General features: G+C 38.6%; 1 protein-coding gene across 9 annotated transcripts in view; it reads left to right on the forward strand.

The window, feature by feature from the left end:
* KLHL29 (kelch like family member 29) overlaps nt 1-13,158 on the forward strand; it is a 616,221-nt gene that overhangs the window by 481,752 nt on the left and 121,311 nt on the right. For all 9 annotated transcript variants that reach the window (XM_061622707.1, XM_061622698.1, XM_061622704.1 and 6 more), the window contains one exon: nt 1,310-1,448. In XM_061622707.1, the coding sequence (XP_061478691.1) occupies nt 1,310-1,448 (139 nt within the window). The remainder of the gene's footprint in view (nt 1-1,309; nt 1,449-13,158) is intronic.

Consider the following 13,158-nt stretch of genomic DNA (forward strand, 5'->3'; position numbering starts at 1 on the left):
GTTGGGCTTGGCTTGGGATATTAGTGAATAATATCAATATGCAAGTTCAGTGTTAGCAAGCTTTTGTTGTTGTAGCTGTTAATTGCTGCTCTTTCCCTTCTCAGTTGAAAACTGTTTGCCAGGGTATCATTTGGGGATGATTATGAATGAAGCATGAATTTGGGGTCTAATTTTTAAGGTCCGTTAACACGTAAGTGACAGATGTAAGTCAGGGATGAGGAACCTGTATCCTTCCAGAAGAAATATGGTCATGAGAATAGATCTATACAAGTGGTTGTGCAGCTGAGGAAAGTGAAGCTCTTGACCTATTGCAAATGTAGAATGCTAGCCAAAACACCTTTAAAAAGCTAAAATCAACATACTTTAATCAGTCCTTTAAAATGCACATTTACCCAAACTCTGTGTTCTGTCTGCCTTACTAGCCATTCTGGTACATTAGTTTAGGAAATAATTTCCCATAGTGCTGCTTATCACATTGCTGATTTGCTCTCTCTGTATAAAAGAGGCAAGAGCCTGAAGGGACTATGCACGGTAAGTGAGTTACTGCAAGAAAGAAATGCTCTCAGAGGTGATTGAATATTCTCTTGTGTTAAAATGAATTGCTACCATGAATGAATTCTAAAAACTCGAGTTTGAAATATGAAAATTCAGGTCTTGAGAAACAGCCGTTAATTCTTTGTGTGTTGTTTTTAATTAAACATTTAATATGTCTGGAAGTGTTGCCTGATGCTTTGAGAACTTTCCAGTTATTAATGGTAGCCTGATTTTAGAATAAATGTTCTACTTTAATGCAGATGTATTTTGCTAAACATAAGGCTCCAGGCCTTCTATAGTGTGCTTAAGAGAAGGATTTTTGCAAGCTTTGCATTTTCTTTGAAACATGCCAAGTTCATACTGCATCATAAATGTCATGTTTTTATTCAGTATTAATTCCAGTACAATTTTTAAAAAAATCTATGTTTGGCGATAAAGCACTTGTTCTTGCATTCTTTTACACGACATTATTTTTAACTGTTCTGTGGCAATGTATTCTTTGTGTTTCTAATTTCCTGATGCAGCAAAAAGGTTTTTCTCTCTCTCTGATATGATTTCCTAATGTTTCTCGCTTATATAAAGCATATTTATTTATCTATATAATATGTATTATGTTCGTGATTTCTTTGGCTGTCAACGTTGAGCCAGTCTTGCCAACAAATAATATCAAGCATTTCCTATTTCTCTACTTTCCTTTTTTATTATTATTATTTTTAAAGAATAAAAAAAACTCTTAATGGGAATCCTGGCACTGTCTGTCTTCTCTGTTCTGCAGAAATGTTGAAGGAGTTGAACCAGCAACGCAGAGTGAAAGAGTTTACAGACCTGAAAATTATTGTTGAAGGCAAAGAGTTTGAAGTCCACCAAAATGTTCTAGCTTCCTGCAGCTTGTATTTCAAGGACCTGATTAAAAGGTTTGCCTTCCTTCCAGCTGTGATCTGGTCTGTTCTTTTGTAGGGGCGCATTTGTGTCGCTTTTTTTTCCTCCCCTCTCTTTCAGGTTTATGAAGATTTGACTCTCCTGTCACAGAGCCAGTAGCCATTCTTTCCATTTACTCTGAATGTATTTCTTTAAAAAAACAAAAGACTCAGATCCATTTGTTACACATAACTTGACCTGTACAATTCCAAATTGCACTAGTTGCACATTTTTGCTGAAGAGAAATGTTCTTATCATGGAGCATATTAAACTCATAGATGCCAATCAGAAAACACAGGACTGTTAGATCAGTAGTTTAAAGGGATGCTAGTAGCTCTTCCTTCAAGCTGCAATAACCCATATGAATATCACTGAAAGATGTTAAGTTCCCATGCTAACAAATGTAGCACTACATTTAACCCTTTCATCTATGAAGCATTGGTCACCTGATATTTTTTCTTTTACAAGCCAAAAGGTGACTGGAAAAGAAATGAGATGTTAGAGGAGGCTTTTATATGCAACATTCAACTCAAGAAAAGTTTAGTGCTTAGAAAACGGTTTTTTTAAATCCTCTTAAGGAAAGAGAAATTTAGTTTAGAGTAGCGGTTAAGATTTTTTCATTCTTTCTTAGATCATCTTTTCATCTTTACAGTTTCTCCCTCCATTTTTAGCTGGTTGATTTTAAGAACTGCATGATCTTTTACTTTCCATTACATTGATTTTTTTTTAATAAAAATGTGTTTGCATTATAGATTCATATAGAAATAAATTGCTAGCTTTATGTTGTTAGTAAGTCAGTGTAGCAACCTTGGGGAAACCCACAAGAATAATTTTCATATTTCTCTCAATCATCAACAAATTAATGTGGCTGCTGATTTTTGCCTTACAGTACTTTCCCGAACAAACTCTGAACCTGGACTGTGAAAAAAAAAGGGGTGGGAAGTGGATTGCAGAACAGAACATTGTGCTTGCTTTCATTTTGTGCATTAAAATGTTGCCAACTAACACAATAGCGACTGTATTCTATTCCAGGGTGGCATGTTTGCTGGCATCTTCTTTTCAGTGTGTTATGTCCTCTTGCTTTAAAACTTGTTTTTCTAATTGTGGCGATATGCTGTCATACCATTGCACTGACTTCCTATCAATTATTCATAAAAAGATTGGCCTGATAGCATTTTTTTTCCTCCTCCATAAATCTAATGATAGCTGGCTTTAGCTGCTCTCTATCGGCTGTCTGCTCATTGTCACTTATTAGTTAAGGCTACATAATATGCCTTTCACAGAGATAAGCTATGTATTCTACAGGGAAGGCAAATCTTAGCCTCAGTTTATAATTGACTGGCCATGCAGTGTCATTGAGTTTAGCGGTGAAGTCTCTTGCTCTCTAGTGAAATCATCAGATGCTGTCTATTTCTGGAGAAAATCAGGGATGGTAATTATTCATCTTAGATAGTTGTCAGATGGAGTTGAACTTTTGACTGATTGCAACTTTAATAAAGCCACAAATGGTAGATTTTTAAGTCAGACAAGTGAGAACCTCTAAATGATCTTCTCAGTGTTGGTTTTCTTACGGCCTTAATGATTTTTAACTTTTGTAAGCCAGCTTGAACATTTTAACGGAAAGATGAGATATAAAAGTTTTTAAATAAATAAATAGAATTACTTTTTTTTAAAAAAGGACAGTGTGGGGTTTCCATATCTGTTGAATTAGAGAACTAAAGAGTTATAGAAAAGAAAAGGCTCCCTTAGTTCCTCACGTGGGCACCTTCTACATACTTAGCATATGCTCTGTCAATGAATTATGTGACCTTTCTCAAAAGTATGTATGGGTAAGAATGAATGCATATGATTACAGAGGTCTGTGAGTGTCCCCCCTCCCATCCCACCACTGTTCTAGTCAGGATCTTGTGAACAGTTATATTTTGATTCTAAGATTTTCTGATAACTTGTCATTACTGTGTTTATATGTCCTGCATAAGTGTCAGATTAGCATCTGGAGCCACAAACAGAGCAGAACTAGAGTTAGATAAGCGGCATGCCCACTCATAACAACAATAATATACTTGAAGATTTTCTTGATAGCATGGATAGTCTGTGAAATAAAGAGACTTTAATGCATTGTGTTTATGAGTGGTTAAGTACACTGTACACACAAATGCATATGACTGAGCTTTAATGCTATTCCAAAAATGAAAACAACTTAAGGATAGAGTTACCTTAGAACAGCAATGGAGAGGTGGCAGGTGTGCTTTACTCTTTCCTTTCTATTATTTCTATGCTCCAAATTGCAGCTTATAGTAGGCCCCACCACCACCTTGCAGGGTTCTAAAACTGGGTGTGAAGGTAAAATACTGTTAGATCCTTATGAAAGGAAAAGCTACTTGGGGCTTATTTTAAGAGGCCAAATGGTGGGTAGAAAAGGGGCTAAACATCATCACCACCACTTCAACAGTTGCTTTGAAGCCAGAACTGTACATTATGTCAGCAAACACAGATTCCCAAATACATGTTTCCAGAGTGACTGATCGGGGGGGGGGGGTAGGGAGACACATAGTAGGCAGGGAGAGATTCAGTTAATTCTTCTTCCGCTACTCGTCCCCCAACATTGTTTTCCATCCAATCAGGCTGAGTTCTGGATTGAAGCCCAGCTAGAACATGTGTAGGACTGGGTGGATGGATGGAAAAGAAAGAGTTAGAGGAAATCAATGGGTTGAGTTGTACTACCATCACCATTTCTCACCTGAAAGTGCCTTCTCCCTGCCCCCACCCCCTTGGGCTTATTTACCTTATCCACTAGTCACAGGCTTGGAAACTCCTGTTTGCTGATATTGGTCATAGTATTTAAAATACATGTGAACAGTGCTCAAAGAAGGATGGTCTGAGATTTTATCCACTAATTTTTAGACAAAACTATAACCCACTTCTTTTCAGGAGGACATAAACATGGTCTATCCTAACCATTCCATTACCTTTCATCTCCTACTTTGTGGCACCACATATGAGTATAGTACTGTACTGGAGAGGCATTAAATTCAACCATTCATTAGTCCTCCTAGATTTGGCATTTCTAGATCATCAGTAATTAGGAAGATAGGCACCAAAGAAATTTAATATCAATCAGTACTAAATTTGAGCAAGGAAAAAAATCTAGACTGGCCCAGGAGAAAAGGAGTTCAATTGCTTGAACATGTCAGAAATCTTTCATTTGCATTTTAGGTCCACTTTACTCAAACTATTTTTAGGCTTATTTTCAGTCCAGGTTTGCAGTTGTCTGCCAGCCCAATTTCGGCTTTACTGTGGTACATTGATCAGCTGAGCAGTCAGTGTATTCTTTGCAAAGGGCTGAGAACCGGCTTACCACGCACACACATTTCAGCTGAATTGATTTGGGGGGGGGGAATATCTAGCCAGTCTGTAAGTCATCAGAATGTGTCAAGTAAAACAACTCTTAGATGTGATATCTAGCCCATTAAAATATTAGTTTCATACCTACACACAAACACATGCATATATATCCTGTTCACAGAAACTTTGAGTTGAAGTATCCCCTTCTGCAAACTCTGGTAGAAAGTAACCTGAACCTAAAATTAGTCACTTTATAAGGTTCCAAATGTTGGTGGTGTTATGTATTTGTTTTTTTCTTATTGGCTGCCTCTCAAACTCTCAAGGGCATTTCTTTTGTTCGTTTGGCAGGTTTACTCAATATTCACATCCAGCACAGGTCCTTGAGTGTCTACAATTTCATAGTAATGGAATGTTTATTTCCAAACCTCTTCTTACTGCTGTTTGTATTGGTATCAGTATTTTATTGTAATGTTAACCTAAATGGAAATATTTGCATGCTTTCTAGCCCCAAACATTGACATTATGGCCTGAAATACCAGCAAAAACTAGTGTCTTGGCTTACTCATGATTGGAATAGGGTTGGGGGCAAGAGGCTGGAAGGAATCCATTCCACACACACCCAAAAACCAAGATAGCATTCCTTGCCTCTTTTACCATTTGGGTTGTCCTTTTAATGATGGTCCTGCATCCTAGCTGTTAGAATTCATGTATGTATATTGCATACATCCACGGAGATAAGAAATTAATCAGTTTGTCACCAAATTGTTGAAGGGCACTGTGTCCCTTAGTTATTTTATTTGTGAAATCATGTACAGCCTGTGCCTTTGGCATTTCTACTTTTAAATTTCATTGTTTGGAAAAGGGAAGGTAGAAATAATAGTTTACTCACCATAGGCATGGCTGAATCTGTCAATTTCAGTTTCTCATTTTTCCAGTCTAAACTTCAGTTCACCCTATTTCCACATCAGTTGGCGGATTAAAAAAAATCCTGCCCAAAAATTCATAAACATTTTCATGCACATTTCCCTGAATACATGTGTTGTATACATATTTTTGCCCAATATACACATTTCTGCAATCAATGTTCCCTAATATTATTCATTTTTGTATGTTGTTTTTCATACGTGTACCCATTTTTGTATTCGTTTTCCCATAATATATAGATTTTTGTACACATTTTGAGAGATTGGATAACTGCATTGCAATAGTCAGAAAGTGTGAATTTGACTAATAGCTCCATTTCAATTCACATATTGGTTTTATCATTTCTTTTTATTTATTTAAACAATTATTACCTGCTCTTCATTGCAAATGCATTTCCAGATTGGGTTACAATGACCAGCTAAAATAAACACCAATTCTGGCATTAAACTCTAGAAAAAGCTTGGGTGAATATTCAGGTCTTCAGCTGGCATTGAAAATGTAAAAACTGTTGGTGCCAGCTGTATCTCAGAGAGGAGAAAAATTCCAGTTCCCAAGAAGGCTTTCCCCTTGTCACCATACAGCTGGCCTCAACTGAAGATGACACAGTTAAGAGAGCTCCCCAGTAGATTTAGCAAGTTTGGCAATGAACCCAATGAATTTCTCCTCCATCCCTAACTCACTGAATCACACTCTAATAAATGTTCTGTTTTACATACCTTGTGAGAGACAACTGACATTGTTGATGATGTGACTGGCTTTACCCAACTGTAATAGAGAGAATGTTCACAGCAAAAGATAAGAAGCTCATCTCCTAGATGTTATAAATGGTTTAACAAAAAGTGGAAAGTGGACTCTATTTTGGTTAGTGTTTACATTGTGTAAAGTCAAGGAGAGAGAATAACCAAGTAGTAAACAGTCCACTCTAATTATTATTTCTAAAGTGCCTAAGTTGTCCTAGATACTGAATCTGCTCAGTGTTTAAGACGACTTAACTCTTAACTTTCCTTAACTCTATAAACTTGAAGGCAGATTGAATATTTATAATGTGCTTCCTTCTGGTAGAAGGAGTAAAACAGGCATTGTGAAGTGATCTTTCCACTCCCTATGCAAAAAGAGAAGAGAAATCAGATTCTATGAGTTTCAGTTACGATCCAAGGCATGTTCTGCAGCCAGAGGAATATTGTCAACAGTTTCTGTTAAACCAGTTATAAAATCTAGGAGATGAGCTTGATGGAAAGAACAAAGTGTACTATTCCTTTTACAGCTGGGGGGAGGTGCAAAGAATACTTGGGATGCCTTTTCTTTTACTTAAGTCAATGAAATACTAGAATGGAAAAAATAGCTACATGCACTTATAGGTGGTTTCCTTTGGGGGGGTACTTAAACTGTTTGGCTAAGCATGACACCTTAACGTTTTAGCTGGCTGTTAGTTGATGTTGCACAACTGCCAGACTTCTGGAAAACATGTTTTCATGGGATTCTGAATAAAATGCATTGATCATTTCAAAAGTGTTTAACTCTTTCCATATAGGGCAAAAGGACAGAATAGAAAGTGATGTGTCTTTTACTGGGTCTGCCTTCGAGTGCAGGGCTGAAAGCATTATTCAGATTTAAGGTTTTAAATATAACTTTGATCAAAGCTGTGCACCCATGAAGTGTTCAGTGCTGGTGGTAATTGCAAACCATGAGGGCAGTCCAAAGTGTCATGGATGCTATAATGAGTACATGAAATTCTTCCATTGGTGGGATCCTCTTCTTAAAGTGAACAGGGTAGTTATTGCATGTGAAGCAGCTCTGTGGGCAGATTACAGTGAATGCAAGTAGCAGCTGAATACACATCTGTGTGTATTTCTTGATTCAGACAGTGCATTCAGAGACTGTTTCTACCTTTTTCCCACCCAGCAACAAAACTTTCAGTTTACACTTGAAACAGTAAAAATACTTAAGATTTATTTATTATTTATCTAAAATATTTATAAGTAGCATTTAGGGTTAACTGCCCTCTGAAAGTAATTGCGGTATAATAGTAAAATGCAAAACAACCAACTAATTCTAAACATAAAATGTTACCATATCACCTCTCTTTTTCAAAAACATTAAAACCAGCCATAATATAGAACTTAGACTAGCCTAATAAAATAATTTTAAAATTAGCTAAAACGTTATAGACCCTTCAATGAATTAAAACCCATAGGACAACACAGCATCTTTACTGAAAAGCCATCTGAAACAAATGAGTCTTCAGTGCTCATTTCAAGACTTGCAAAGAAGAAGCAATCTGCACATGCCCAGGAAAGAATTCCATAATTGTGGGGCTACCACCAAAAACTCTCTCTTTCTCTTTCCCCCAGTCTGACTGATCATACAGGGAGGCATACAAGAAGGGCTTAAGATGCTGATCATAAAGTGTGAAGGTGAAACTCCAAGTAACCTGATCTCAAATCATTTAGGACTTTATAAGATAACACAAGCACCTCAAATGGGGTCTGGAAATGGACTAGCAGCCAGTAAAAAAGGTAAAGGTGTCCCCACACTTATAGTGCGAGTCGTTTCCGACTCTTAGGGTGACGTCTTGTGACATTTACTAGGCAGACCGTATATATGGGGTGGGATTGCCAGTTCCTTCCCCGGCCTTTCTTTACCCCCCAGCATATGCTGGGTACTCATTTTACCGACCATGGATGGATGGAAGGCTGAGTGGACCTCGACCCCTTTTACCGGAGATTCGACTTCCTCCTTCCGTTGGAATCGAACTCTGGCCGTGGGCAGAGCTTCGGCTGCGTTACCACCGCTTACCACTCTGTGGCACGCCAATCCATATAATATCAGTGTTACATGCTCCAGCTCTCACAATAGCACTATATACTTGTTGTTGTTGTTGTTGTTATGTGCCTCCAAGTCAACCACAACTTATGGTGACCCTATGAATCAGTGACCTCCAAGAACATCTGTCATAAACCACCCTGTTCAGATCTTGTAAGTTCAGGTCTGTGTCTTCCTTTATGGAATGAATCCATCTCTTGTTTGGCCTTTCTCTTTTTCTATTCCCTTCTGTTTTTTCCAGCAATATTATCTTTTCTAATGAATCATGTCTTTTCATGATGTGTCCAAACTATGATAACCTCAGTTTCATCATTTTAGCTTCTAGTGACAGTTCTGGTTTAATTTGTTCCAACCCCCAGTTATTTGTCTTTTTCGCAGTCCATGGTATGCGCAAAGCTCTCCTCCAACACCAGATTTCAAATGAGTTGATTTTTCTCTTATCCACTTTTTTCACTGTCCAACTTTCACATCATACATAGAGATCGGAAATACCATGGTCTGAATGATCCTGACTTTAGTGTTCAGTGATACATCTTTGCATTTGAGCACCTTTTCTAGTTCTCTCACAGCTGCCCTCGCCAGTCCTAGTCTTCTTCTGATTTCTTGACTGTTGTCTCCATTTTGGTTAATGACTGTGCTGAGGTATTGATAATCCTTGACAAGTTCAATGTCTTCATTGTCAACTTTAAAGTTACATAAATCTTCTGTTGCCATTACTTTAGTCTTTTTGACATTCAACTGTAGTCCTGCTTTTGTGCTTTCCTCTTTAACTTTCATCAGCATTCTTTTCAAATCATTACTGATTTCTGCTAGTAGTATGGTATCATCGGCATATCTTAAATTATTGATATTTCTCCCTCCAATTGTCACACCTTCTTCATCTTGGTCCAATCCTGCTTTCCATATGATATGTTCTGCGTATAGATTAAATAAATAGGGTGATAAAATACACCCCTGTCTCACACCCTTTCCGATGGGGAACCAATCGGTTTCTCCATATTCTGTCCTTATAGTAGCCACTTGTCCAGAGTATAGGTTGCTGTGGCACCTCCATTGCTTTTAAAGCATTCCATAGTTTTTCATGATCTACACAGTCAAAGGCTTTACTATATAAAGCATAGGGTGATTTTCTTCTGAAATTCCTTGCTCCGTTCCATTATCCAATGTATGTTTGCGATATGATCTCTGGTGCCTCTTCCCTTTCTAAATCCAGTTTGGACGTCTGGCATTTCTCGCTCCATATATGGTAAGAGCCTTTGTTGTAGAATCTTGAGCATTACTTTACTTGCATGGGATATTAAGGCAATAGTTCAATAATTACTGCATTCCCTGGGATCCCCTTTCTTTGGAATTGGGATGTATATTGACCGCTTCCAGTTTGTGGGCCATTGTTTAGTTTTCCAGATTTCTTGACAGATATTTGTCAAAATTTGGACAGTAGCTTGTAGTAACTCTATTGGTATGCCATCTGTTCCTGGTGATTTGTTTCTTCTGAGTACTTTAAGAGCAGCTTTCACCTCACATTCTAAAATTTCTGGTTTTTCATCATACGGTTCCTCTGTGAATGAGTATACTTATACGATGTCATATTTATTCTAATTCTCTCTTATAAATCCAGTCAGTTAAAAACAAAGCAGTTAATTGAGTATAATAACTTTTTAATTGGTTGACATCCTTGGCAGCAATTACTAGATTTGTCAGATTTATACTGAATCTGAAGTGCCAGAGGAAAGAACATTACCCTGTTCAGCAGAAAAAAATATGGCAAATCAAAGTAGGCAGGCTTGTTCTCAAAACTCTCTCCCCATCTCAAAATGGTATCCATTTTATGAATGCTACAGCTATGGTTGCAGAATTTGTTCACTTTAGAAGATTTATTGTTTTCTCTTAGGGCTTTCACTTGCTCTAGGTGGATCTGCAAACCTTATCCAAGTAATGACAGACTGATCACTGCCCCTGCTCTGACTAGACTGCAGTGAGCCACACTGCTGTCACACAGTGGTTCATAAGGTGACTTGCGTGACCTAGCTATATTTATTAGCATCTAATGGCCCCCTCTCATCCTTGCTGCTTTGGGGACTTGATAGGTAAGGGCAAAAGAGAATAGTTACCTTAAATGAGGGACATCTATATCTAAATGAGTATACGGCAGCACAATACAGAAACTTGAACAAAATGTTGAAATGCTGTTGCCTGGAATCATTTACAGTGTCTTCAGAAGTATGCCTTACTTGAACTTGAAAATAATTCAGATCTTGGGTTCCGTGGTTTTAGCGTTTGTGGGGCTCAAATATGTCTTTCCCACATGCATCACCTCATTACGCACAATAGAATTTGAGACTTTAAAACTCTTACACATACTCTTCAGCTGCTATGTTAAGGCAGCCATCCTTTCTGGTCTTCTAATTTCTCACCTCTGTAAGCCTAGACTTATTTTACAGTTTTACCTCTTTTGTCTTCTGTTCCTCACTTTGGCCCATTATGTCATCCACTGGCTTCCTCTTCCTCAGTGCACTTCCTTTTGCTTATAAATACTTACATTCTTTAATCTTTACTCTGTTGTATATCTCTATGTCCCTCAACCTCTTTGTTCTAGGGATTTTTTTCTCTCTTTGTATAGCTTGGACCACATTCACACAGTACATTTATCCCACTATTATTCCACTTTCAACCTTCATGCCTTCCCCAAAGTATTCTGAGAAGTGTAGTTTGTGAAGTGTGCTGAGAGTTGTTAGGAGACCCCTATTCCCCTCAGAAAACTACAGTTCCCAGAGATTTCTGGGAAGAGGGGCTGACTGTTAAACTACTCTGGAAACTGTTGCTCTGTGAGGGGAATAGGGGTCTCCTAACAACTCTCAACACCCTTCACAAACTATACTTCCTAGGCTTCTTTGGGGGAAACCACAACTATTTAAAACTAGAATAATAGCGGAATAAATGTATGGTGTGAATGCGGCCTTGCTCCATCAACCTGCTTGTGCCCTTTCTCTCATTCAGTTCCCTTTTTGTGAAACCTCTCTTGCCCAATATTTCTAAGGTTCCCCATCCCCCAGTGGTCCACCAATAGTCCAGCAAAGTCAGGGGTGAGGAACCACAGGTCCAGGGGCTGAATGTGGCCCTCCAGCCATTCCTGTCTGGTCCTCGGAACTCTCCTCAGGCCATACTTGCTACCCAGGCCACACCCATCACCAGTCCAACTTCACAGTCTCCTTGATTGTTTTCGCCTGGCTAGAATGTGTCCTTGAACTCTGATAATGTCTTTTGATTGCCTGGAATGAGGATAGAAAGGGGTATGTGAGTGTGTATTTTAACTAGCCTTCTGTACAACATTCCTTGTTGTGCCTGCTTTTGTGTCTGGAATGTGGCCCCTGGAAGGTTGCCAGGAAGAGAATGTGGCCCTCTCTTGAGCTGAAAAAGTTTCCCTACCCCTGAGCTAACTGATTTGGTACATTGTGGACTTATGGAGCACCCCACCGTTAAAAGGAAAATATTTCTGAGGGGAGGGGAAGTCTATGAATTGTTACTACAGGTCATTGGTGACCCACTCCATGTATCATTACATTTAGAATCCCAAGGGGGGTAAGTGCCCCCTTGTTCCTCTCCACCACTCATGGACATCCTTTCCCACCACCACCTCTTTAGATGGTAATGTGTATAACTTCACTTACTTCAAAATGGGGTAAGCATTTACCTCCTGCATTTAGGGACCCTGCCACTTGTTCTGCTGAGTCAGGCCCTGGACTTTTGTCCCAAAGTCCTATCCTAATGGCTCCACTGTGTAAAACATCATCTTAACTGTCCGTATGCCTTGGATGGAAGTCCATTGGGAGCCCCATGTTAGGCAAAATATGAGTATAATAATATTCAAGAGAGGGAAATTACAAGCATTTAAAATAGCTCATACCTATCCTTGCAAATAATGAAATAATACCATTCATATAATATATGAGAATGACCGTCTATAAAATTCAGCCTGTTAACTGAACAAATAGTTAATTATGCTCCATTGTCAGAAGATTTCCATACATTTAGAGGGACGTGTGTGTGTGTGTGTGTGTCGCCCCATTTGAGTGAAATGCATCATATAATACCAGCTGTGTTCTAGGCTATTGCATTATTATTGTGCAGTAAATGTGATTAAGCAAGATCAGGCTTGAATGAAGTGGGGAACATGTTGAGTGTCTAGGAAAGTAACTACATTCTCTTGCGATGTATTTTGTATTCCATCCTCTGCTATCCTTGAGCCCTTGGGAACATTTCAGCTGCTTAATTTTTACATAATTCTGTAGCCAACTCGGCCGTTGTATAATGCAGTAGACACACCAGCTTCTGGTAATGCTTTCATGTATATTTGTGCCAACGTTGTTCTTTGGCCCAGTTTCTTTGCTCCTCCAGAAACTCATCTTGAGGGAGCTCATTCTGTCTTAGATTTTCAGAGGAAGAGTAGCGGGATAGGGAACACTGTTGTTCCAAGGACAACTGACTCATTCTTCCGCCCTTTGTGTAAGCCATACTTTTGAAACTTGTTCCCTCCCACCACCCCAAAAGACTCAGCAGGGAAACAGAATTTGTGATTCAGTATGTGAGCTCAGCTACTATAGCATTAGGCTTGTC

Source organism: Rhineura floridana, chromosome 4 (assembly GCF_030035675.1).
Source record: "Rhineura floridana isolate rRhiFlo1 chromosome 4, rRhiFlo1.hap2, whole genome shotgun sequence".
NCBI lineage: Eukaryota > Metazoa > Chordata > Lepidosauria > Squamata > Rhineuridae > Rhineura > Rhineura floridana.